Genomic DNA, 26,254 nt, shown 5'->3' with positions numbered 1-26,254 from the left:
AGAAAGAGATGGAAAAGCAGCTCCCAGCCCAATAGATTGGTGCTCAGGCTAGGGTCCCCAAGAAGAATAGTCAGCTTCAGAAAGTTTATGTGTGTTAGGTCAGGTCACACAGCTGGTTAGTGACCTTATTGGGTCTATCGCCAGTCTTTTGTAGCCTGTTCACCATGTAACAGTCGGCTCTAGAAGAGAAAAGAACTAGAATTGGTGATATCAACACAGATATCACCAAGCCTAGTAATAAGGCTAATTGAAGAACTATGTATAGGTACTCATCTTCAATGTACTAGCTAGCCCTTGGGCCTTCTATATGAGCTGGGAAGCCTGCATTTCTTAGAGGATGATGAGATTCTGCTTCCAGACTCTTCTGACAGATTGGATCCGAGAGTAGCACTGGCCACAAGAATGTCCAATCAATAGATAGGTGTTGAGAACAGCTATCACATTCTTTGTTCTGAGGCAGAAGACTCTCTGGATCTATTTTATTTTTTAAAAAATCCCTAGAGAGTGAAAGTAATTAAAGATTAGATCAGTAACCAATTCTAGAAGTCGAGTCAGCCCTGGGGCACCTGAGTGGCTCATTCCGTCAAGTTCTAACTCTTGATCTTGGCTCAGGTCTCGATCTCATGGTTGTGAGTTCAAGCCCTGAGTTGGGCTCCATGTTGAGTGTGGAGCCTACTTTAAAAAAAAAAAAAAAGACATAGAGTCAGACCATGGGGGTACCTACCTTCCCATCCTTGGCTAGAGCAAAATATTTGGTACTGGGCGCCCTGCTGGATTCACATACCACCTTAGTCACAGCAGGGGGTAGGTTTTTGTAGGAGAAACGCTCCAAACCCACAACTCATGGCAAACACTTCTGTCCCTTTAAATTGTCACCACTGAGCCCTCCCTCCAGGGACTCTGAGCTCTGAGAGGCTCTGAGACTTCTTCCCTGCACTGGGGGGAGCAGCCTTCTGTACTCACAGCTGAAGGGAAAGTACTAGGTCAGGGGCCTCTAAAGCCAACATCACAGCCTGTTACTGCTGCTGCAGAAAAGGAGAGCCTGTAGGGGGAGGGGGTCTCCCCGAGCAGTGGGAGCTGTGACCAACCAGCAGGAACATGGTTCTGAGAGTGTTTATTGCCTTAGCACCTACATTCCACTGAATGGTTGTGGGTGAGTAAGAGGCAGAGCAATCAAGATCATGCCTCCAGGTTTTTAAAGATGTTCTGAGTTTCAAATAGTGGAAGTTCAGAGAAGTCTGACAAGCATCTTCTCCCACATGGAGGGTACGCACAACTGTTTAGGGGCAAAGCCTGTCTCCTTCTACATTCTCATAATACAGTAAGAGAAGTGGGTGCAGGAACAAAATACATTTGGGAAGGCACTAAAGATTGCCCAAATTGCATATTCAGCAAAGGCAAAAGATTGCTGTGGGCCATAACCAATCTAACCTCAGAGCAAGTCACAATGTGGGAAAACTAGATACAAATGAATTTGTTCCCTCCCTCTCCTCACTGCCCACTCTAGGCCCTTAGGAGACATCTGAGGTTAGGAACTGGGTCTTCAACCCCTCTCTCTGCATGATCTTAAAAGGGGTCATCCGCTCTTTCATTCCAGCCTCCCCCTCCCAGCTGCAAGCATACTTCAATTTCCTCATCTGTACAATGCAAGAGTTTGAATAAATGACCAGTTTCCATATTCTGATTGGTGGACTGATTACATCAGAAACATCGGATCAAGAACCAGACTCTCTGAGGATGGCCCACAAAACTGTTTATTTTTATTTTTTTTATTTTATTTTTTTTATTTTATGATAGTCACACACAGAGAGAGAGAGAGAGGCAGAGACATAGGCAGAGGGAGAAGCAGGCTCCATGCACCGGGAGCCCAACGTGGGATTCGATCCGGGGTCTCCAGAATCGCGCCCTGGGCCAAAGGCAGGCGCCAAACCGCTGCACCACCCAGGGATCCCCAAAACTGTTTATTTTTAATGAACACTCAAGTAATTCTGAAAAGCAGCAATTTTGGGAGACACTGAACCAGATGAACTTTGAAGACTCAGAGTATTAAGAATATGGGCTTCTACATTTTTAAAGTCTCAACAGTTGAGACCCCAGATTTAAGCTGGGGCTTACTTCTCTCTTAAAAACTAGGTTAAATCATTTCAACACCCTTTCTAAACAATACAGAAAATTCCAGTGACCTACTGGAAAGTTCAGTGAATTGCCTACAGCACACTTTCTCATTTCCAGCATTGACAAGGACTTCATGCTGTAGCTACATTCTTGTTCTGTGCACTGAATCTTCTGGCTGTTTCTTCACTTCTGCTCAGGGGTCAGTTATGGGACTTTGCTGATTTGGATGCATAAGATAACTAATCACCTAAGGCCTGTGGAGTGAACTTTACTGAGGACTTTGGGGACGTGGCAAGGGTGTTACTGCAGAAACACAAAAAGCTTTGGACTGAATATCAGGCAATCCAGGGGCACAGGCTGTGTGCTTGTGTCCAGGCACTCCGGTGCTCAGGCAAACTTGTTCACTGAGTGTTTAACTGCATTAAATCAGGTCGGAATTGGGTAAAATCACTTACTCTGAGAGGCCTCAGATTCGGGGCAAGGACAGTAGGAGCCAGAGGGCAGTGGCCCATGTCTCCAGCACACAGATCATATTCAGACAAATTGCACAAGCAAAGTGTTTGGCTTTCTGAGAGCTGATCATAGGCTCTTCAGATCAGATATATTCTCTTTCCAATTTCCAAAAACAAAAGGCAAATTCTCTTCTTGCTTTTTCCCCAGGCCAACCACCCTCAGGCGGTTTCCCCGAGTCACTGAGCAAATTCCTGATTCCCAGGGTTTTCCAAAATCTCCCCTGGCTGTGGAACCTCCTGGGAAAACTTAGTACCCACAGCTTAGGTCACTGACACAAAACGACCTGGGAAAACTAGCATCTAAAGCTCCCTCGCTGACACAGAGGATGCGCTATAATCTGCTTTCTGTATTTGGGGTCCCTGGAAAGACAAGCCAAGCCCCCCAAAAGTTCTCACGGTATCCTTCCAACGCTAGCCAGGTCCTTCCAATGTTTTTCGCTAAATTCTGATGTTCAGGGGAAGGTAGGAACCATGCCTTTTTCACTGTGGTGTCACCAGCTCTTTGGGCCTTGCCTGACCCATTGTAAGCAGGGGTGACAGATGAATGAATGAGCGAGTGAACCAACCAATTGTGTTTGGAACTCTTCCAGGCAAGCATGGGAGCTGCTGGCGCTGGCGGCGGAGCTGCGCGGCGCGGCGCGGCCCGGGACGGCGGGCTCCGGCGGGCGTGCGAGCGGCTGCGGCCCGGGCGGCCCGGGGCGGGGGCGGGGGCGGGGTCGGGGTCGGGGGTGCTCGTGCCGCTGGGGCGCGCTGCTGCTCCGCCTGCTGCTCCGCCGCCTGCCGCCGCGCGGAGCGCTGACCGCAGGGCAGGGCGGGAAGGGCCCCCCGGGTACTCGGCGCTGAGCCGGGAGGAAGACCTCTGGCCAAGGGAGACCCTGCAGGTCGGACGCGGCTGATTGGCCCAGGAAGCCTCGAGCACTTGTATCAAGTCTGCAAAGGCTCAGGGCTCACTTCAAGCGTTTAGAGGTTACCTCTGACTATTTGCACAGTTTTAAATGAACTCGCCTAACTTTAAAACGTCCGTAATTGAGGGGCCCCTGGGCGACGCCGTGGTCGAGCATCTGCCCTCGGCTCAGGGCGGGATCCCGCGTCCTGGGATCGGGCTCCACGCAGGGAGCCTGCTTCTCCCTCTGCCTGCGTCTCTGCCTCTCTGTGTGTCTCTCATGAACAAATAAAATCTTAATTTTTTTTAATTTTTATTTATTTATGATAGTCACAGAGAGAGAAAGAGAGAGAGGCAGAGACACAGGCAGAGGGAGAAGCAGGCTCCATGCAGGGATCCCGACGTGGGACTCGATCCCAGAACTCCAGGATCGCGTCCTGGGCCAAAGGCAGGCGCCAAACCGCTGCGCCACCCAGGGATCCCATAAAATCTTTAAAAAAAAAAAAAAAGTCCGTAATTTATTTTAGCAGTCTTGACGCATTTTTCCTTTCTTGAAAACAATAGTGAAGTGACTGGTAGTTTTGAGGAGACAGTGGTTTCATAGCAAAGAGAAAACATTTTTATTTGGAGCATTTATAAAAATTTAGACACTCGCTTAGTCTGCCTCAGCTGTTACATATTAAAAAGACCAAAAATACCACAGACTGGGCGACTCATCAAACACAGAAGAATTTTCCCCAAAGTTCTGGAGTTTGGATGTCAGAATGGAGATGCCGGCTGGGTCAGATTCTGGTGAGAAGCAGACTTTGGGTTGCAGACTGCTGACTTCTGGCTGTGTTTTCACCTGGTGGAAGGGACAAGTCAGCTTCCTGGGGCCTCTTTTAGAAGGACACAATTCTTTTTTCTTTCCTTTTTTTTTTTTTTTTTTGTATATTTTTAAATTGGAGTTCGTTTACCAACATATAGCATATCACCCAGTGCTCATCCCGTCAAGTGCCCCCTCAGTGCCCGTCACTCAGTCACCCCATCCCCCCACCCACATCCTTTCCACCACCCCTTATTCGTTTCCCAGAGTTAGGAGTCTTTATGTCCTGTCTCCCTTTCTGATATTTCCCACTCATTTTTTCTCCTTTCCCCTTTATTCCCTTTCACTATTTTTTAAACTCCTCAAATGAATGAGACCATATAATGTTTGTCCTTCTCCGACTGACTTACTTCACTCAGCATAATACCCTCCAGTTCCATCCACGTCGAAGCAAATGGTGGGTACTTGTCATTTCTAATGGCTGAGGAATATTCCATTGTATATATAGACCACATAGAAGGGCATAATTCTGAGTCGTAAGGGATCTACCCTCTTGACCTACTCATCTCCCAAGGGCCCCACCTCTAAAACTATCCTCTTGGGCATTGAGTTTTCAACATACAAAACGTGGAGAAACTACACAAACATTCAGACAAAAGCAGACACCGACCCTCCTTAATACCTGTCTAGTTCTTATATATGGCTACATATTGCCCTTTGGGATCCTTCCAGGTTTTATTATTGCCTGTGAGAGAGATGTCAGGTCTTGCATGTTAATGTTTACTTCTGATATATCAGTCTATCTACTTTATAATAATTTATTGCCAAAAAGACAAATGTGAATTATACTGAAAATAATATTTTCCAATTTTGTAGCACAAGTTCATGGCTTACCAACATGAAGTAGAAATTTAGGTAATGTCTTCAACATGATTATTGATCTGGATTTTTATGCAAAAAAAAATTGAGCTCCTCAGACAATGGAGAAGAGAGGAAGCCACAGGTGCATTGGCAGAAAGCCTCAGAGCACCCTAAATTAGGAGGGTATGCTGGTAGTTTGGAGTTTTATGGGGGTGGGCCAGCCCACGAAAGTACTTGAAGCCTCATCATTAGAAAATCAGATGCCTTCCTTGGGTTGTGTAACCAACTGATAGGATTTCCTTATTTCTATTTCAGAATGTGACAAAACACTTTGAAGGAAGTCAGTCCTTCTCTTTAAATCAGCCATACTCTAGTCAAGAGGTGTGGATCCCAGAGGAGGCACCTACTCACCTGGCCCAGGGCTCAGGGGTGGGAAAAGAAGGTGGTTGTGAAAGGGGCCCCAGAATCCCAGAGAAGCTCAGGCAGGATAAATACAGAAACAAATACAAATCTAGGCCTTTCACATTCAAACTGTGAAAACCTAAAGATAAAGAGAAAAACTTAAAAATAACTCAGGAGGGGAAAAAGGCATTATATTAGAAGAATAAAGATTGTAATTACAGATGATTTCTCGTCAGAGCCTGCAATCCAGAAGACAATTGAGAGATATCTGTGTATCAGGGAAAGAACAGATGCCAACCCAGATTTCTAAAAACAATAAAACTAGCTTTCAAATACGAAGGTGAGCTAAAGACCCCCACAGAAGCTGAGCAGATTCACTGCCAGCCCATCTGCAGTACAACAAATATTGGAAGAAATTCTCTAGACTGAAGGAGTGAATGTGATCCCAGACAGACATTTGTGTTTACCTAAAGAAATAAAAAGCTCCAGAAATGGCAAAAAAGAAGATAAATATAAAGGACTTATAGCTCTAAAAGATAATTATCTGAAACAAAAACAGTAATAGTGTATTGAGGAACCTACCACATACATAAAAGTCCCAGGAGGTAGAAATTATAAGTACTTGTGTAAGTTTCTTAAATTACATATGAAGTGGCCTAATATTGCTTACATGTAGACTGTGATAAATGGTCTAAACACCCCCAATAAAATGCAGGGACTGTAAGATTGGATTAAAAAGCAAGACCAACCATATGCTATTTAAAAGAAACTCACTATAAATATAACAAGTATATTAGTTTTCTGTTGGTGCCTAATAAATTATCTCAAACTTGGCAACTTAAAACAACATATACTTATTAGCTCACAGTTTCCGTGGGTCAGGAGTATAGGCATGGCCTAACTTGGTCCTCTGCTCAGAGTTCCACAAAAGCTCTGTCAAGGAGTCAGCCATGCAGTGATTCTCATCTGAAGTTCAGGATCCTTTTCCAAATTCATTCAAGTTGTTGGTAGAATTGAGTAGCTTGTGATTGTAGGACTGAGGTCCTTCTGGAGGGTCCTACAGGCTGCCCCTCTTGATAGGCAGTTCACAATATGGATATTTGCTTTCTTCAAAGCCAGCAGAACAACCTCTTTCTTTTAAAACTTTCTTGGGGATCCCTGGGTGGCTCAGCGGTTTAGTGTCTGCCTTTGGCCTGGGGCGTGATCCTGGAGTCTGGGGATCGAGTCCCACATCAGGCTTCCTGTGTGGAGCCTGCTTCTCCCTCTGCCTGTGTCTCTGCTTTTCTCTCTCTCTCTCTCTCATGAATGAATAAATAAAATCTTTTAAAAAAATAAAATTTTCTTGATTAGGTCAGGCCCTTTTGGTATAATCTCCCTTTTGACTAACCTAGAACCAGAAGATCAGGGACCTTAATTCCATGGTAGAGTCCCTTCACTTTTATCATGTAGAATGCTTCCATCCTATTCACAGGTCTGCCCATGCTCAAGGAGAGGGGAGAGTCCAGGGCACGTACACTGTCATAGGGGATTTTGGGGGCCAGTTTTAGAACTCTGTCTACCACAACAATATAGATAGGTTAAAAGTAAAAGGATACATAAGGAAATACCATGAAAATGCTAATGAAAAGAAAGCTGAATCACTATATTAATAGAAAAGTAGGCTACAAACAAGGAATATTATCAAAGAAAGAGGTGGCTGGGTGGTTCAGTCACTTAAGCATCCAACTCTTGATTCTGGCTCAGGTCATGATCTAAGTAAGAGTGGTGAAATGGAGCCCCACATCGGGCTCTGCACTCTGCTTGGAATCTGCTTGAGGTTCTCTCTCCCTCTGTCCCTCTTGCTCATGCTCTGTCTCTCCCTCTCTCAAATAAATAAATCTTTAAGAGAGAGAAAGAGAGAGAGAGAGAGAGAGAGAGAGGTAAAAACAGACATTGCAGAAGGATAAATATGTCAATTTACCAGGAAGACATAACAGTCCTAAAAATGTATTCACCTAAAACTCCTTCAAAATACATGAAGCAAAAGCTAAACAAATCAAAAGGATAGATAAATCCAAAAGTATAGTTAGAGACTTTAACCGCCTTTCTTAGTATTCAGTAAAACATACAGAAAATCAGTAAGAATACAGGAGGCATAAGATTGGACACTTTCCCCTTAAGGTCAGGAAAGGGCCAAGATATCCATCCTTATCACTCCAATTCAACATCATACTGCACATTTAGCCAGAGAAATGAGGCAAGGGGAAAAAAAAAGTCATAGAAAGCGGAAGGGAAGTAATAAAGCTCTTTATTCAGAAATGACATGATTATCTATGTAGAAAATCCTAAAGAGTTCAGGAAAAAAATATACCAGGACTAATAAATTAGGTTAGGGAGGTAGGAGAATGCAAGGTCAACATGCAAAATTGATTATGTCTGTTTACTGGCAATGAACCATTGGAAATTGGAATTAAATCATCAGTACTATTATAATGGTGAAGCGGGAGAGCGAAGTTCCTGTCTCAGAGTCGAAGAATTAATCTTGTGGACAAAGGAGAGCGAGTAAAGCCTTAGATTTATATTAGGTGAGGTTATAGAAAAAGCTCTCAGGAGTGAGAGTGCTCCCAACAGGGTTGCCACTGAGGGCTTTTAGGACCAGACTTTTATTGAAAGCTAACCAGGGAATTTAAATCCTTTTAACATCTCCACTGATAGCACCATTGAGTAAGGATTAGTGATAACACCTTTAATTGCTTACTTCCTTTTTAGAGACTGGTAATTTTTTGTTGGTCACAAGTAGCTGTTAGAACAGGATCCCACCTCTGACACTTAGGACAGGATGGTCTGGTTTGTTTTTTTATCTCTAGTTTCCTTACACGTCCACATTTGGGGGATTTTTGTGAGCCTGATCCTGTAGCTCCTTATCTATCTGTCATTACCTAGTCCCACCTGTCCCTTACTCAAGAGCATTAAAAACCACAAACTACTCTGGGGTAAATCTAAGATTTTAAAGCTGAAAACTACAAATGTTGGTGAGAAAAATCAAAGAAGACCTAAATAAATGGGGAAACAGCCTATGTTTGTGGATAAGAAAATTCAATATTCTTAAGATGTCAATTCTCCCCCAATTTCATGACACAATGTCAATCAAAATCCGAGTGGGATTTTTTGTAGATATTTACAAACTTCTCCTAAAACTTATATGAAAAAACAAACAACAAAAACTATTTTGAATGAGAAAAAGTTGGAGGATTCACACTCCCCGATTGCAAGCCTTACTATAAATCTACACTCATCATAACTGCAAGGTATTAGTAAAAATGACTATACATATAGATCAGTGGGACAGAATAAACTCCAGAAATAGACCAATGGCAATATGAACAATAAATTTTTGGCAAAATTTGCCAGGTAATTCATTAGAGAAAGGATAGTCTTTCCAAGACTGGAAAATGGGCATCCATTTGGGGAAAAAAAAGAATCTCGATGCATACTTTACACCATATACTAAAATTAACTATGTGATTTTGTGAATGGCATATCTCTACTCTAGGCATTGGTCTCTTTATCTGTAAAATGAGAGAGAGAAAAAAAAAAGAAAAAAAACTATTCTAGATGAGCTCTGAGATCCTACTAGCTCTCATCTCCCATGGCTGTCTTGCCTTCTGCTTCCACAGAACTCATTTACTCACTGGGTTAAGCTTGCAGATGTGTGCAAGCACGTCTCCCTGAGGCTAATGGCAGCAAAGGCTTTGGGCATCATAGAAAAATGCAGGTGGTGGTCTCTTAGGACTTCTTATGTTGTCACTGAACTGTTTCTAGCACCTCTTGTGCAAATCAGCCCCCTTCACTGTTCCCGGTTTTGCATTCACTTTTTATCCTTGCCCGGGGCTGTGCTTCCTGGTCTCTGAGGAATAGGTTTGGAGTTTACTTTCCCCTTGGATAAAGGCAATTACCTAACACAGGTGGTCACCCCAATTACCAGGTGAATTTAGGATGAACTGTGTGTAACAAATAGTATTGTCGAGTCCTCTTACTTGGAGACTAATTGTAAATAATGCTGCAAATACAGTAGTTCATCTTTTAGTTTTTTTTATTGTTTCCTTAGCTGCGCAGAAGCTTTGTATTTTGGTGTGGTTCCAACGGTTTCCTGAGGCATGAGAAACAAATGCAGAGTAATTGTTTTACATCCACTACGTTAGCCTTAAATGTGACTCAGTTGACAAATACAAGAACCACAGCCTCCCCCCAGCCCCACTCCCAATAAATGGACACAGAAGCTTCAGGCCCCTAAAGCCTCTTAGGGCTGGTTTGTCAGAGGACAGAGAAGGGGCAGCCAGCCAGGAGGTCTGGAGAGTCCTTCAGATCTCGTCCTTAGAGCTGTTCTTTCAGCCCCTCCGCCTACCAGTTCAGCCTTGTGTCCCTGGTAAGCAGGAGCATTCTAGAAGCAGAGCCTCCAACAAGGGTCTGAGGAGTCCGGCGGAGCAGGTGCTCCTGCCATAGACGCGGAGGGGAGGGGCTGGTGCCCCACTAGGGTTTTCCTGGGCACTGGGGGCGTCCGGGGGTCCGTCACTGCCCTCGAAGCCTCTACCTCCAAATTCTGCTTGTTTTAAAGAGTCAAAAGAAGGACCTGGGAGAGGGCTTGGCAACCCCGTAGGCTCCGGCAGGGACCGTCCCCTTAGGGGAGCCACACGCCGCGCGCTCGCTGCCCTCCGGCCGCTGCGGGCAGGTTTGGCCACGGACCCCGAGGGACCGTCCCCATCGGCGCGGAGCGGGGGGTCGTGCTCCCTAAGCCAGTTTGCCTTCCGGTGGCGCCGAGGCCCAGCCCTGGAACCTACCGCCTCCCGCGCGGCTCCTCCCCAGCTGCCCCCCACCTCTGCTTCCTGCTGCGCCCTCGCCTCCCCGAGAGCCGCCGCCCCCCGCCCCCGCTGCGCCCAGAGCTCGCGAGTCCCAGCCGCCCGCTCCCCGAGCCGCCCCGGGAGCCGCCCGCGGTCCCTCCCCGGAGAGCCGCCCCCCCTCCAGCGGCCCCGAGAGCTCCCGCGTCCCCGCTGCCCGGAGAGCCTGACCCCCCGCCCCCAGAGCTGCCTGTGCCGCGAGAGCCGCCCGCCTCCAGGCCCCAAGCCGCCCGGAGAGCCGCGGTCGAGCACCGAGCCCGCAGCGGCCGCGCCTGGTAAGGGGAACCCGGTGCCGGTCCCAGCGTCTTTGGGGGTCTGAGGGCCCACGATTTGGTTCCAGCCGGTGACTCTGGTGTGATCTCGCCCAGGTTACCGTCCTTGTGGGCTCGCGCCTTGGTGGGCCGGGTTGGTGATGGTCAGAGCCCCGGGCACAGCCGCCCTGGGGTGGCCGCGGAAACAGGCTGGGAGCCCCTGACCCTGCGCTCGCAACCCGGCGCATTTCATGGCGCGACGGTCTTCTCCGTCGGGTTGCCTCCTTCTTAGCTCCTGCGATCTCCGAGGCCCCGCAGGGTTTCATAAAGCTGGACTGATACTGTCCCCCCATTCGACAGATGAGAAAACTGAAACTCCAGAGGTGCCCTGGCTGGGAGGGGACACACTTCTCATTCTCAACTCTCCTAACTTCTCACAGCCCTCCCACCACTCCCAAGCCCTGACTTGTGCCAAATCCCAGAAAGGTCTGGTAGAGAAGGATGGATTCTCAGGGTTGTAAAGGGCAAATACGGATCATTATCCCCACCGCCGACCCCTCCCCCCAGGAGCCCAGCATTTCAAAGGAGACTCCTCAGTGGACATTGTCTCATGACTTTGATCTGAAAGCCATTCTATTCTCCCCATTTCCTGTGACATGATGTAGGACTCTATCCTGTGACAAACAGATTATGCTCAGGGCACATGGAAACAATCCTTTTGTCCACTAATTCTTAGTGAGACACAGATCACAACATCACAATGACTAAAGTACCCAACAAGTGACTTACACCGGGAAATACAGGGACTGGGCAGACGAGTGAAGGGATACTTATGAATAAGGTAGATAAATACTTTTATCTATCCTAGAACAGCATTAGAGAGCCTGCTTTTTCATAGTTTGATAAAATAAAGTATCATCATGATAAAATCTGGCTCATATAATTTCAAAATCAAAGTGCACTTTATGTTCCTTTGCTTGAAACTCCTACCTAAGCGAGATCCTCCCACAATCCCTGTCTGATACTGTCATAATCTCTGCTTGCATGCTGCCTGCCACTCTCTCTTGATACCTGGCCCCATTTTGGAGAAGATTAGTAGAATTTTCCTTTTAGAGAAGAAATCTGCCTCCATTCCCTGTTTCCACTTTTGCCTACTCTGAGACTGACGCCACATTCCTTTGGGTGTATGTACAGTCCTTCCCCCGGTCTTTTCTGACACTTTATTCTATCCTGTTAATATTTTGTCTATTTTGTTTTTTTGTTTTTTTTTAAAATATTTTTTTTTAATTTTTATTTATTTATGATAGGCACACAGTGAGAGAGAGAGAGGCAGAGACACAGGCAGAGGGAGAAGTAGGCTCCATGCACCGGGAGCCCGACGTTGGATTCGATCCCGGGTCTCCAGGATCGCGCCCTGGGCCAAAGGCAGGCGCCAAACCACTGCGCCACCCAGGGATCCCCTATTTTGTCTATTTTGACTCATTTTAGCATTTCTGTCAATATCCTTCCAGACTCGCCTCTGGACACTTAAAAAAATATTTTATTTATTTATTTTATTTTAGAAAGAGAGAGTAGGGGGATGGGCAGAAAGAGAGAATCTCAAGCAGACTCCGGGCAGAGCATGAAGCCAAGCAGTGGGCTCAATCTCAGGACCCTGAGATCATGACTTGAGATCATGATCAAGAGTCTGATGCTTAACCGACTGAGCCACCCCTGGACACTTTCTTATTTGTCGATATCTGCCTAAAAATCTATCCCTCAGGGAGACGTATGTCTCCCCCTGCAGCCTGACCACTCAGAAGATGGTTCAGGAGAACGACCCGGCTGCATTTCAACCTGTGTTTGATTGGCTTTTGTGTCAGCCCCATTGGTCACACTTAAATCAAAACACCAGATTTTTTTATTTTTAAATTTTTATTTATTTATGATAGGCACACAGTGAGAGAGAGAGGCAGAGACACAGGCAGAGGGAGAAGCAGGCTCCATGCACCGGGAGCCCGACGTGGGATTCGATCCCGGGTCTCCAGGATCGCGCCCTGGGCCAAAGGCAGGCGCCAAACCACTGCGCCACCCAGGGATCCCCACCAGATTGTTTTAAATCGAAATACTTCAATTTGGAGTGACTCTTGCACTTTTATTTTTGAATAATCTTTTTAAAAAGACACATGCTCTCATAATTTTGCAATACAATTCTCTGTGTTGATTTTAAGGCAGGCTTTCAGTTGGTCAACATCAGTTTATGTCCTGACTGTGGGATGGTAATGTTGTATGTGGTGTCCCAAGAGGCTTGTGAACTTGTTTGGAATCTTCTCTCCTCCCCACTGTGGAATCAAGAGAATATGCAAGTAAAGGAGCCTTTTTTTTAAATCCTTTTTTTTTAAGATTTTATTTATTTACTCATGAGAGACACAGAGAGAGAAGAGAGGCAGAGACACAGGCAGAGGGAAAAGTAGACTCCATGCAGGGACCCCAACGTGGGACTCAATCCCGGGACTCCAGGATCACATCCTGGGCTGAAGGCAGGCGCCTAACTGCTGTGCCACCCAGGGATTCCCCCCACCCTTTTTTTTTTTTAATCTTAGCTCCACGGCAATCTGATGACCTTGGGCAAGTCATTTGATGTTTAATTTCCTAATATTCTAATAGAAATTTCAACACCTATCTTGATCACATCACAAGGAATTTAGAAGAACAATTAGAATCACAGACATGAAGGAATTTATGTTAGGGATGGCTGCACAAGGATGCTTCCAATGATGAAGCCCATTGTCAACATCCTCACCACTGTTATCATCAGCTTTTTGAATAGATTGATTCCAGAATATTTTCTGAAGTTCCCAAACCTCAGAAAATGTCATCTAAAATACAAAAGATGCCAGAGAATTTGAGCAGTTTTAGCAAAAGTTGGAGTATAATTTACCAGAGACTAGGATAGCCCATGGTAGATGGTGAGGAAAACGCTCTTCTCTGGGCTTAAGGAAAGGAAGAAGAGGAGGAAAAGGAAGGAGAAGGAAAGGAAGAATGGAAATGAAGGAAGTAAGTTGTCTCAATATACTCTGATAACGTGGAAGTAGAGAGTTTCTCCCAAAGAGGACCCCAAAAGATCCACCGTGTGAATAGAATGTGCAAAATTTATTTCTATATGATGGGAGCAACCTGAATAGCAAATAAACTATGAAAATAATTTTTGATTCAGTGGAAATTAGCAAAATGCAAGTTTAAGCTAATTAAGATGTCCTTACTTATACCCATAAGAGTTACAAAAAAAATAAGTCTAATTAGGTTTAGGAATTCTCATATGTGGCTGGTGCCAGTGTGGGAGTTCACCCAACCATCCTGGGGTCCTAGTTGGTAGTACCTGGTCATCTGGCAACTGTCTGTCCCAGGTAACTTGTTGCACATGTGCACGAGGAGACATATACGGGATCATTCTACAGCATTGTTTGTAGTAGCAAGCAAGTAGTTTGAAACAGCTTAAACGTTTGTGAGTGAAGGGGTGCCTGGGTGGCTCAGTTGGTCAGACTCTTGATTTTGGCTCAGGTCATGATCTCAGGGTCATGAGATTAAGCCCCATGTCCAACTCCATACTCTTTGCAGAGTCTGCTCGAGATTCTCTCTCTCCCTCTCTCTCTGCCTTTCCCACCTGCTCATACTCAAATAAATAAATAAATAAATAAATAAATAAATAAATAAATAAATGTTTTAAAAATTATTGATAAAATATTACATAAATAGCATCATTTATATAAAAAGTTTCAAATACAAAAACAATACAATATCTATAGAGACACTGTATGTAGAAGTATAAATACACAAATGAGAATGAGCCATAAAATCCTCAGAATATTGGTTGCCTTGGAAGGACAGAGGGAGGGGGACTAAGATTGGAAGCCGAAAAATGTGAATGGAGCCATATGTGTAATGTTTCCACTTCTCGATCAAACAGAACAGCTGCAGCCAAGATGCTGAAATATTTACATTTTTCATGGCAAACGATGCCGTTTGTTTTATAACTCTGTGTATTCCTCCACTTAAGAAGTTTGTTTCATAACTGCATCACTTTTCAGACTGAAAAGGGACACATAATAGAGCCTCAGAGTTCCTCTTAATGATAGTTGCATGTCTCGTGCACACTTACCTTTTAACATCAAGGAGGAGGACCCAATACTCTGCCTCATTTGAATGAAACTTTTTTAAAATTTTTATTTATTTATGATAGTCACAGAGAGAGAGAGAGAGGCAGTGACACAGGCAGAGGGAGAAGCAGGCTCCATGCACCGGAGCCTGATGTGGGATTCGATCCCGGGTCCCCAGGATCGCGCCCTGAGCCAAAGGCAGGCGCCAAACCACTGCGCCACCCAGGGATCCCCATCATTTGAATGAAACTTTTATGCTAATGGTTGTGTCAATTTCCAGTTAAATTTGCTGAGATACAAAAAATGGTGATTTGGAGGAGAACAGAACCTCAGAGCCCACCAGGAAAGAAGTTGTATTAAAATCTGAGCAGGGGGGATCCCTGGGTGGCGCACCGGTTTGGCGCCTGCCTTTGGCCCAGGGCGCGATCCTGGAGACCCAGGATCGAATCCCACGTCAGGCTCCCGGTGCATGGAGCCTGCTCCTCCCTCTGCCTGTGTCTCTGCCTCTCTCTCTCTCTCTCTGTGACTATCATAAATAAATAAATTTAAAAAAAATAAAATAAAATCTGAGCAGGTGGGGCATGGGCTAAGTGGTTGAGTGGCTGCCTTCGGCTCAAGTCATGATCCCAGGATCCTGAGATTGAGTCCTGCATTGGGCTCCCCACAGAGAGCCTGCTTCTCCCTCTGCCTGCGTCTCTGCCCCTCTCTCTCTGTCTCTCATGAATAAATAAATAAAATCTTTTTTAAAATTTTAAAATAAAATAAAATCTGAGCAGGCTATGAGGTTATCTTCAATTTGTCTTGAATGTCGATTCTTTCCCTTCTACTATGGCACCATCTTTTCTCTACCCACGACTTGGAGGGTGGGCAGGGCTGGGGGTGGAAGGGGTAAGAAAGATGTCAGTGCTCACCTCCCTACCACTCTTTCCTCTCCTGTCAGTCCCTGAAGGAGTCCTGTCCCCTTTCCGCCCTACCACTGGAAGGAACCTTGTACTTTCCTCTTTGCCCCTGGAATATCCATCTACCATAGCTTCTGGGACTGGAAATTCTCAGGACTTCTGACAAATCAATGTCATTTACAGAAAGGCAGTTTTTCCCCCTGTATTCTAGCAAGTTCATCTACTTTGATTCCAAACAATAATAGTAATGTCCCACTCCTGCTTCCATAGAAGAATGCACTCTTCATTTTATGCCTTTAAAAGTTGGAGAGAGATAGCTGATTTGTTTTAAAATATTTCCTAATTTCCTGTAAGTTGAAAAAAAATTTTTTCAACAGTGCATTGCGTTAACATAACCTAGCTTTGCCTGATTTGCCTGAAGTTAGTCATAGATGTTTGAAAGTATAATATAAGTTAGAAAATTAGCAATGGAAATGGCTTATCCTAGGATAATTATTCTTAGACGTCTGAATTGAAAGTGTTTCAGGCCTTAGCAACTCCCATATGGACACTTGCTTTTATTCCTTTTCTGTTTTCTATTCCAGAAGAGCATGGAAGGGCTTCAGAGGAGCAGATACGGAACGATGGCTGAAGGTAAGAAAGCCTGGATATTCTCAGGAGCTCCAGGCACCTGGGAGAGTTGTTGCTCTCCCTCCACCCACCTCCATCTCAAACACAGGGACAGAAACCCCGCTATTCTAAAGTAAATAAGAGGGCAGCCCCGGTGGCTCAGCAGTTTAGCACCGCCTTTGACCCAGGGCCTGATCCTGGAAACCCAGGATCGAGTCTCATGTCGGACTCCCTGCATGGAGCCTGCTTCTCCCTCTGCCTGTGTCTCTGCCTCTCTCTCTCTCTTTCTCGGTGTGTGTCTCTCATGAATACATAAAATTTAAAAAATAATAATAAAAAAATAAAGTGAGGAAGAGGGACTCCTGAGTGGCTCAGTGGCTGAGCATCTGCCTTTGGCTCAGGGCGTGATCCCAGGGTCCCGGGATCAAGTTCTACATCAGGCCCCCTGCAGGGAGCCTACTTCTCCTTCTGCCTGTGTCTCTCATGAATAAATAAATAATCTTTAAAATAAAAATAAATAAATACATAAATAAAATGAAGAAGGAGGCAATTATCACTTGTTCCTTACCTTCCCTATTATCATCACACCCCAAACACTGTCATGCCACGTGACCTGTGGGAAACGTGGAAGTGAAACTCCACGTCAGTTTGGAGGATTTGGAACATGATTGTGAAAAACGATCTCTCTTTCCTGGTCTGCTCCGAACTGGAAAGAGGCTAAGTTCCCGTAGAGATTGAGTAATGGTGCTTGCTGCAAATACTTAAGGAGAGGAAGAACCAACACAAAGTAGAAGGAATAAAGCAAGAGATTTTAGGAGACTGAAATGAATTTAATTCATTTGGACTCATACGAAGTCTAAAAGTCCTAGGGTCTCACAAGCCTTCATCCCTTGAAGATTTTATTTTTTTTAAGGTTTGATTTATTTATTCATGAGAGACACAGAGAGAGGCAGAGGGAGAAGCAGGCTCCATATAGGAGCCCGATGTGGGACTCGATCCCAGAACCTTGGGATCACATCCTGAGCCGAAGGTAGACGCTCAACCACTGAGCCACCCAGGTGTCCCCCCTGAAGATTTTAGCTCTTGGCTCAGAGTCGCCCTCCCCAACACCACTTCTGTGATCATTTCCTGTAACTCAACCAGTCAGATCTCTCCAACACACGTGCTTCTACTGCTCTTCCGCTCTTCTTCAGCCTCCCGTCCAGGGGCATCTCCCAGACTTTGTCCTTGACATAAACAAGTCTTTTGTCATCTTAGTTGCAAATGCCCAACTGCCCACTAAGAGAGTAGAGACCCAGGGCCATTCAGCTGGTAGTTGGCAGAAGGTTACTGTAGCTGGCATCTGAGATGCCCTTTACCCCTGAGGTTTAGATGCACATGTTGGGTACTGCTGTGCGGGCATGCCTGGGGATCTGTGGGTGGAGAAGAGGTGATAATATTTTCTCATTTGTGGCTTCTCATCCTCTGCCTCCTTCTAATCTTATATTTATTTAGCATGAAAATGGCCAAAGCACCATCTGTGAAAAAGCACGGAGACACATTCTTTTTCTAAAAAAAAAAAAAAAAAAAAAAAAAAAAAAAAAAGCCACGTTTTCCCTGCTCTAGATGAAGTGCTTAGAGCATCCTTGGGGCAGTGCCTCATTTGGCCGTGGGTCTAAGCATGAGCTGCTAATGTCAGCTTTTTGGGATCCATGAACATCTTCAAGTGGTATACAAACTTTTGTGTATCTTTAGATATGATTGTTTTGTGGGAGGGAGATTCACCAGCTTTCGTGAGATACCACGAAGGCCCATAACCTAAAAATACTAAGAATCACTAACTTAGGGGTTCCTGGGTGACTCTGTCGTTGATGTGTCTGCCTTCGTCTCAGGTCATGATCCTAGGGTCTTGGGATCAAGCCCCATATTGGGCTCCCTACTTATGAGGAGCCTGATTCTCCCTCTCCCTCTGCCTGCTGCTCACCCTGCTTATATTCACTCTCTCTTTCTGTCAAATAAATAAATAAAATCCTTAGAAAAATAATCACTAACTTAATAGACACAACAAATTGTTTTTTTATAGGCAGAGACGAAGATAACTGGTTTGCAACACCACCCTCCCTGAGGATCATCCTGGTGGGCAAGACAGGCAGCGGGAGAAGTGCCACAGGGAACAGCATCCTCTGCCAGCCGGTGTTCGAGTCCAGGCTGGGGAACCAGCCTGTGACCAAAACGTGCCAGGGGGAGACAGGGACCTGGAACGGAAGGGGCATCCTGGTGGTCGACACGCCCCCCCTCTTCGAGGCAGAGGCTCAGACCCAAGAGCTGTACAAGGCCATCGGGGACTGCTACCTGCTGTCCGCCCCGGGGCCCCACGTGCTGCTGCTGGTGACCCCGCTGGGGCGCTTCACCGCCCAGGACGCGGTGGCCGTGAGGAGGGTGAAGGAGGTCTTCGGGGCGGGGGCCATGAGGCACGTGGTGGTCCTGTTCACCCACAAGGAGGACTTGGCGGGCGAGTCCCTGGACGATTACCTGGCGGACACGGACAACCACAGCCTGAGGAGCCTGGTGCAGGAGTGCGGGAGGAGGTACTGCGCCTTCAACAACAGGGCCACCGGGGAGGAGCAGAGGGAGCAGCTGGCCAGGCTGATGGCCGTGGTGGAGAGGCTGGAGAGGGAGACAGGCGGCGCCTTCTACAGCAACGACCTCTTCTTCCAAGCCCAGCTGCTGCAGCGAGGCGGGGGCGGCACCCGCGGGGCGGAGCTGGAGGGCTACCTGGCCAGTGTGCGGGTGCAGGTGGAAAAGCAGAAGCGAGACCTGCGAGGTCCCGGGAGTACCTGGGCCTGCCCGGCGCTCCTTAAAATCACAAAGTGGATGCTTTCTCATATCGGGATTTCTGCGGTCCTTATTATATGCCTTTTGATTTTCCTTGCCACTTTAATTAACCTGTATATTACTCATGGGCACTGAGCCTTTTCAGGTGATTGCTGCAGTCAGCTGGTTTGTGTGTTCAGAGTCACCATCTCTGGGCCAGAGCCTTTGATTTTTTTTTACCTAATGTCACGTTCCATTTCTGTCCATCACATCTGGACACGCTGTCCATTTTCTTCAAGCCTTTTAGGTAAATAAAACCCAAAGGAAAAAAAATATTTTTCTTTTTTGTTTTGTTAAGAATTGTGATGGTACAAGAGAAACTGTCACGAAGTGGTTGGGACGTGCAGGGAGGCAGGTGGCGGGGGGCGAAGCCATGGGGATGTGCCACCTCTGGGCCCTGCTTCAAGCCGTTGTGCTGTTGAGGGGAGACACGTGTGTTATATTAAAAGCTGGTGACAGAATGCCTTATTTTATTCAGAAACATGCTCTGATTTCATCAGAGTTAGTCATAAAAGCTGACACCCACCCCCCTAACCCCTGGGAGAAAGAATGATGAGGAGAGGTAAGGGCCAGTTCCTGAGACCCGAAGAGGCCCTGGAACAGGTACAGGAGGGGGTCATAGCAGCACGATAGGGGCTGAGCCTCAGGAAAAGCAGTCACTAGGAAATTATCAGTGGCTGAGAAAACAAAGGAACTGTAATTTCTTAGAGTAGGGGTGGTAGGGCTGGATAGTGAATAAAATTTTAGGCTTAAAAATGGTCTATAGTTGGGTGCCTGGGTGGCTCAGTGGGTTAAGCATCTGCCTTTGGCTCAGGTCATGAGCCTGGGGTTCTGGGATCAAGCCCCAAGTCGGGTTCCCTGCTCCTCAGGCGGTCTGCTTCTCCCTCTCCCACTCCCCCGACTTGTGCTCTCACTCCCTCTCTCTCTCTCTCTCAAATGAATAAATAAAATATCTTTTTAAGAAATGGTCATAGTCTACTCAATTCTGTCCTGGTGGGGATCCCTGGGTGGTGCAGCGGTTTAGCGCCTGCCTTTGGCCCAGGGCACGATCCTGGAGACCCGGGATCGAATCCCACGTCGGGCTCCCGGTGCATGGAGCCTGCTTCTCCCTCTGCTTGTGTCTCTGCCTCTCTCTCTCTATCTGTGTGACTGTCATAAATAAATAAAAATTTTAAAAAAAAGTTTAAAAAAAAATTCTGTCCTGGTAATGCAAAAGCCGCCACAGGCTCCAGGAGGCTGCATTCCCATAAAGCTTGACAAACTGTGACCTTTGAATTTGCTGTGACTTTCACATGTGGCCATGAAAACATTATTCTTCCTCTGATATCCTCAACCATTTTAAACTGTGAAGGCCTTTCGCACCTCATGGGCTGTATAAAACACCTCGCAGTTCAGACTGGGTCCATCTCACAGTGCGTCTGTTGCTGGTCGAGCTACATCGCATGCAACATCTTAACCTCAAACCCAGTACAGTCCAGTTCAATCAGATGTGCTCTCTGTGGGAATTTGAGGAAAGTGTCGTACCCAACATTTCAATGGTAGTAAAGAGAAGAGGGCAGACCTTGGGGTGGACTCTAAGTCGAGGTCATGAATTCAGTGGAAACAGACAAATCAGATGAGGGGGATCTTTGGTAGCCACCCCCTGCCCTCCTTCTCTGCTCCTTTGTATTCTGGGAGGGAGACCTGCAGTCGTCCCAGGCAGCCTGTGGCTGGATAGGTAAATAGCTAATTCTGGGGTGAGTCTTAGGGACTCAATGTGACACCCAGGTGTAATCTCCAAACCTCTATGGGTGACAAAGTTACCACGTTGACCTCTACAGCTGCATTGAGTAATTGACTCCAGACATGTCAAGAGACGTTATATTCAAGTCCTCAAACCCGGGACATGCCAAGTTTTCAGACCAAGGACCACCCCCTGAAGGCAGCATTCTCAATTTGTGCCACCTTACCGGATCTCTCCTTGCTTGAGTCAATCCAGTGCAGCTCCATTTACTACGGGAGGGCTGAGAAGTGGGTTCTATGCCGGGCACCAGGAATATTAGATAAATGGTATACGGCTCCTGCTCTACATAAGGGATCACATGATAGAGGAATGAAGGGCACACAGACATGGATGTAAGAGTAATTTGTTCAGAGGTAAGATGTTGGCCAAAAGGAGAGCACACAGGCTCCCTAGACAGGGTAGTGTTTGTGTCTGTCTAGGAACACGCTGGCTGGCCTCTCTGGGCAGTCCCTGCTTGGGGAGGCCACTATCCAGGAGGGGAAGGGAATCAGCACTTGAGAGGTGCAGGGAGAGACGGGGCTGGGCGGGGATCTCAGTAGGTTCCTCAGGGTTCCACTGCTGTCTTCTAGAAAAAGGGAGTCATTGGGACGCCTGGGTGGTTCAGTGGTTGAATGTCTGCCTTAGGCTCAGGTCGTGATCCCGGGGTCCTGGGATGGAGTCCCGTGTCAGGCTCCCCGCAGTGAGCCTGCATCTCCCTCTGCCTATGTCTCTGCCCCTCTCTCTGTCTCTCATGAATAAATAAATAAAATCTTAAAAAAAAAGAAAAGAAAGAAAAAAAGGAGCCACTGGAGGTTTTTAAGGAGATTCGCATATTTTAGGAAGATTCCGTGGCAGCAATGTGGTGGTTGGATTATATAAATGTAAGCCTGGGGGCAGGGATAACACTTAGAAAATAAGATTTCCATCTGAGCCATCAGGGTTGAGCTGCAGCAGAGGGAATGGGATAGAGAGGAGAGGACACCCATGGGCAACCCTGACAAAGGGTGGAATTTACACCAGGTGGTTCTGGACAGCAATGCAGACCCTTCCCAATTTCCGATTTCCGAAGGCAGGGCATTCCTAGGAAACCTTTTGAAAGGCAACACGGCGGCGTAAAGCAAAGAAACAATTACCGTTAATTTATATGGAACATTTTTGAACATTCCCAGACACCCCCACCACCCCACCACCCCCACCAAATGATCTTTCTTTGGCTTTTCCAATACCCTCAGACACATTTTGTTAATGGATGCATGAAATCAGTTGAGAATGAAGCCCAGAGCTGTGGTGGCGGACACCGAGATGCTGTGTGGGGCTCCCGGAGAAGCACCGGCCAAGCCACTCTGGCTGCCCTGGATGCACGCTGCCCCTCCCATTGGCTCACTGCAAAACCAGCTGAATGTTATTTTCACTTTTTGCCACTTGTCGTAAAAATGAAAATCCTCTTTGAGTTTTCTTTCACTAAGGGAAAACAGGCACTAATGTAAATGGTTGTATAAAAGCGAAGTGGAAATGACATGACACGCTCTTTCAAAAACAGGGGATTCCTGGATGAGGGGGGGACCAGGTTTCAGCCTTGGGGCCCTGGGCCTTCAGAGGGTGAGTGGGTTGAGCAGAAGAAGGTGATCCAACAAGGTTGGATCTGAATGTGCCAAACTTGAAGCCATCGGAGGCACAAGTCCAGATCCAGGAGACAGTGGGTGACCTTGCCTCCCACCAGGAAGTCACCTGGATGAAGCAAAAACTTGGCCCAAGAAAGTATGGGGGAGCAGGGCTGCAAGAGGAGGGCCTCCCTCCAGGTGTGTGGCTAGTCCATACCCAGCAAGGGGCCTGTTTCCCCACCACCAGCAGCAGTGATGTGCAATAATCCGCATCCCTTCTTTGTTGCTCTCCTAGCCCAAAGAGATTTTATAGCAGAGATGGAGAAAGGGTTTTGTTAAACCTTTACTCATTCATATTCGAATGTTTGCCAAAGTAATTCCTTGACCACAAATGTTGGAGAGGATGCGGAGAAAAGGGAACCCTCTTACACTGTTGGTGGGAATGTGAACTGGTGCAGCCACTCTGGAAAACTGTGTGGCGGTTCCTCAAAGAGTTAAAAATAGACCTGCCCTACGACCCTGCAATTGCACTGTTAGGGATTTACCCCAAAGATTCAGATGCAATGAAATGCCGGGACACCTGCACCCCGATGTTTCTAGCAGCAATGTCCACAATAGCCAAACTGTGGAAGGAGCCTCGGTGTCCATCGAAAGACGAATGGATAAAGAAGATGTGGTCTCTGTATACAATGGAATATTACTCAGCCATTAGAAACGACAAACACCCACCATTTGCTTCGACGTGGATGGAACTGGAGAGTATTAGGCTGAGTGAAATAAGTCAATCGGAGAAGGACAAACATTATATGGTCTCATTCATTTGGGGAATATAAATAATAGTGAAAGGGAATATAAGGGAAGGGAGAAGAAATGTGTGGGAAATATCAGAAAGGGAGACAGAACATAAAGACTCCTAACTCTGGGAAACGAACTAGGGGTGATGGAAGGGGAGGAGGGCAGGGGGTGAGGGTGAATGGGTGACGGGCACTGAGGGGGGCACTTGACGGGATGAGCACTGGGTGTTATTCTGTATGTTGGTAAATTGAACACCAATAAAAAATAAATTTATTATTTAAAAAAAAAACAAAGTAATTCCTTGGAAAGTGTTCAAGAGTGAGCTCTGTCTCTCCCCCAGACTGTGAAGGAAGTACAGAGGGGACCTGCCCAGAGGTGCTCACATTCCCCCACCCTCTCTGATTTTTTTCAAAATAATCCAACGAGATGGAGTTTTCACTTTACTCATGATTCACTGAGTGTCTACAACGGAGCAGGCACTTTAGTAGTAGAGGCGGGCCCTTCCTAATTCTAGGAACAAGTTCATTTTTCCTCAGTGCACCTTCCTGGAAAGAAGCATGAGAACAAGAAGGCTCTGATAGGATGAAAGATGTTTAAAAAGGAATATGGAGAATTCTTCATTACTTCACATGTTTTCAGATGCAGGTAGAAGCAATTAGGAAATGTGTTGGCAGACACTTCTGAAATCCAGAGATAGAGCGGGCTTCCGGACTGGCTAATTCAGGGCTCAGGTTCATTTCATTTCTCTATCTGCTTTGAAGCATTGGCTTCAAGCTCAGGCTGGCTGCGAGATGGCTGCTGGGGTTCCAAGCATCACTCTCGTACCCAACAAGGCCAGAGGGAGAAGACTGTCTCCTGAGAAAGGAGAGACCTTTTGTCTCCACCTCTACAGACTTTTACTCACTTCTCCTTGGCCTGAATTGGTTCTCAGGCCCATTCTTGAACTAGTCACTGCCCCAGAGAATGGGGTCATATATAGACCAGCAAGGCATTCCCAGAGCTGAACTGTTGTCCTCTTCTTCTGAGGCACTTGGCTCCGTTCAGGAGAGGTGGGGACCTGAACCAAATCCTAAGTCCGTAAGAAAGAAGGAGAATGGGAGCTGTAGAGACAACAAGCTGTGTCATCTGTGGAAGATGAGAATTTCAGAACTGGGGACACACAGGACAACGAACCATGAGGAGATACTTCAGGAAGTGCTGTGACATACAGATGACAGAATGTTTTTTAAAACTCTCTGCCCAGGGACGCCTGGGTGTCTCAGTGGTTGAGCGTCTGCCTTTGGCTCAGGTCATGATCCCAGGGTCCTGGGATCAAGTTCTGCATCAGGTTCCCTGCAGGGAGCCTGCTTCTCCCTCTACCTATGTCTCTGCCTCTCTCATAAATAAATAAATAAATAAATAAATAAATAAATAAATAAATAAATAAATAAACTTTAAACTCTACGCCCAATATGGGGCTTGAACTCACGACCCCAAAATCAAAAGTCACATGCTCTATAGACTGAGCCAGCCAGGCATCTCAGATGACACAAAATTAAAGATGATACAGAATGATCAGCAGAAGTAAGCTGCACAGGATGAGACAAACTCAAAATTCATGAGGAGAAATAAGCCAGCTTTTGATGTGAGGAGCGCCAGGCAGGCCCAGGTACTCCCGGGACCTCGCAGGTCTCGCTTCTGCTTTTCCACCTGCACCCGCACACTGGCCAGGTAGCCCTCCAGCTCCGCCCCGCGGGTGCCGCCCCCGCCTCGCTGCAGCAGCTGGGCTTGGAAGAAGAGGTCGTTGCTGTAGAAGGCGCCGCCCGTCTCCCTCTCCAGCCTCTCCACCACGGCCATCAGCCTGGCCAGCTGCTCCCTCTGCTCCTCCCCGGTGGCCCTGTTGTTGAAGGCGCAGTACCTCCTCCCGCACTCCTGCACCAGGCTCCTCAGGCTGTGGTTGTCCGTGTCCGCCAGGTAATCGTCCAGGGACTCGCCCGCCAAGTCCTCCTTGTGGGTGAACAGGACCACCACGTGCCTCATGGCCCCCGCCCCGAAGACCTCCTTCACCCTCCTCACGGCCACCGCGTCCTGGGCGGTGAAGCGCCCCAGCGGGGTCACCAGCAGCAGCACGTGGGGCCCCGGGGCGGACAGCAGGTAGCAGTCCCCGATGGCCTTGTGCAGCTCTTGGGTCTGAGCCTCTGCCTCGAAGAGGGGAGGCGTGTCGACCACCAGGATGCCCCTTCCGTTCCAGGTCCCTGTCTCCCCCTGGCACGTTTTGGTCACAGGCTGGTTCCCCAGCCTGGACTCGAACACCGGCTGGCAGAGGATGCTGTTCCCTGTGTCATACATGCATACATGCATACATGAACACGGTTTTGCACAAACATGGGAAAGAAGTTTGGTAGTATCACCAAAGGGTTTTTCTACTCTGAGCTCATTCTGTTCAAAATTTTAGGTTCTGAAAAAGGTAGTATCAGTAATATTTTCAGCTTGTACTTATAGGGACCTTGGGGTGGATAATTGTTAACCTTAATTATTTAAGAATAAAGATGACGCTTAGGAAATTCAAATGTCCAGATTGGCATGGCAATTACTGGTAAACCTGGGATGAAAGGGAGAGAGAGAGAGAGAGAGAGAGAGAGAGAGAGAGAGAGAGAGAGAACAAGCCTTGTGGCTTAGTAGATCCTGGAAAATCTTGTAAGTTTTACAGAATCTTCCTTCCTCTCCTATACGGCCTCTCTCATTGGCTTCTGGTCTCTTCACAAACACACACACACACACACACACACAGATAAAAATTTTTTTAAAACTAGCCACAAATTCTACGGAAGGAGGAGGTGTTAGACTATGTACCTGGAAACACGAAAAGAACAGATTGTTTCCTCAAAAAGCCATCCTTGGGGTGATCCATCAGAGA

General features: G+C 46.8%; 2 protein-coding genes across 2 annotated transcripts; one reads left to right on the top strand and one right to left on the bottom strand.

The window, feature by feature from the left end:
- The first annotated feature begins 10,528 nt into the window (after positions 1 to 10,528).
- LOC129516180 (GTPase IMAP family member 5-like) lies at positions 10,529 to 19,969 on the top strand. The gene is made up of 3 exons (XM_055335512.1): positions 10,529 to 10,727; positions 16,323 to 16,371; positions 18,410 to 19,969. Exons 2-3 carry the CDS (start codon positions 16,329 to 16,331, stop codon positions 19,294 to 19,296), a joined length of 930 nt encoding a protein of 309 aa, XP_055191487.1. The 5' UTR covers positions 10,529 to 10,727; positions 16,323 to 16,328; the 3' UTR covers positions 19,297 to 19,969.
- Positions 19,970 to 24,912: 4,943 nt separating this feature from the next.
- Positions 24,913 to 25,686, bottom strand: LOC129515720 (GTPase IMAP family member 5-like). Its single transcript, XM_055334758.1, has one exon. The coding sequence runs from the start codon at positions 25,684 to 25,686 to the stop codon at positions 24,913 to 24,915; it is 774 nt and encodes a 257-aa protein (XP_055190733.1).
- Between the last annotated feature and the right edge of the window lie 568 nt (positions 25,687 to 26,254).

This window comes from Nyctereutes procyonoides, unplaced genomic scaffold, assembly GCF_905146905.1.
Source record: "Nyctereutes procyonoides isolate TBG_1078 unplaced genomic scaffold, NYPRO_anot_genome, whole genome shotgun sequence".
NCBI classification, from domain to species: Eukaryota; Metazoa; Chordata; class Mammalia; order Carnivora; family Canidae; genus Nyctereutes; species Nyctereutes procyonoides.
The sequence above is the reverse complement of the archived record's forward strand: the minus strand, read 5'-3'. Positions and strand labels throughout refer to the sequence as shown.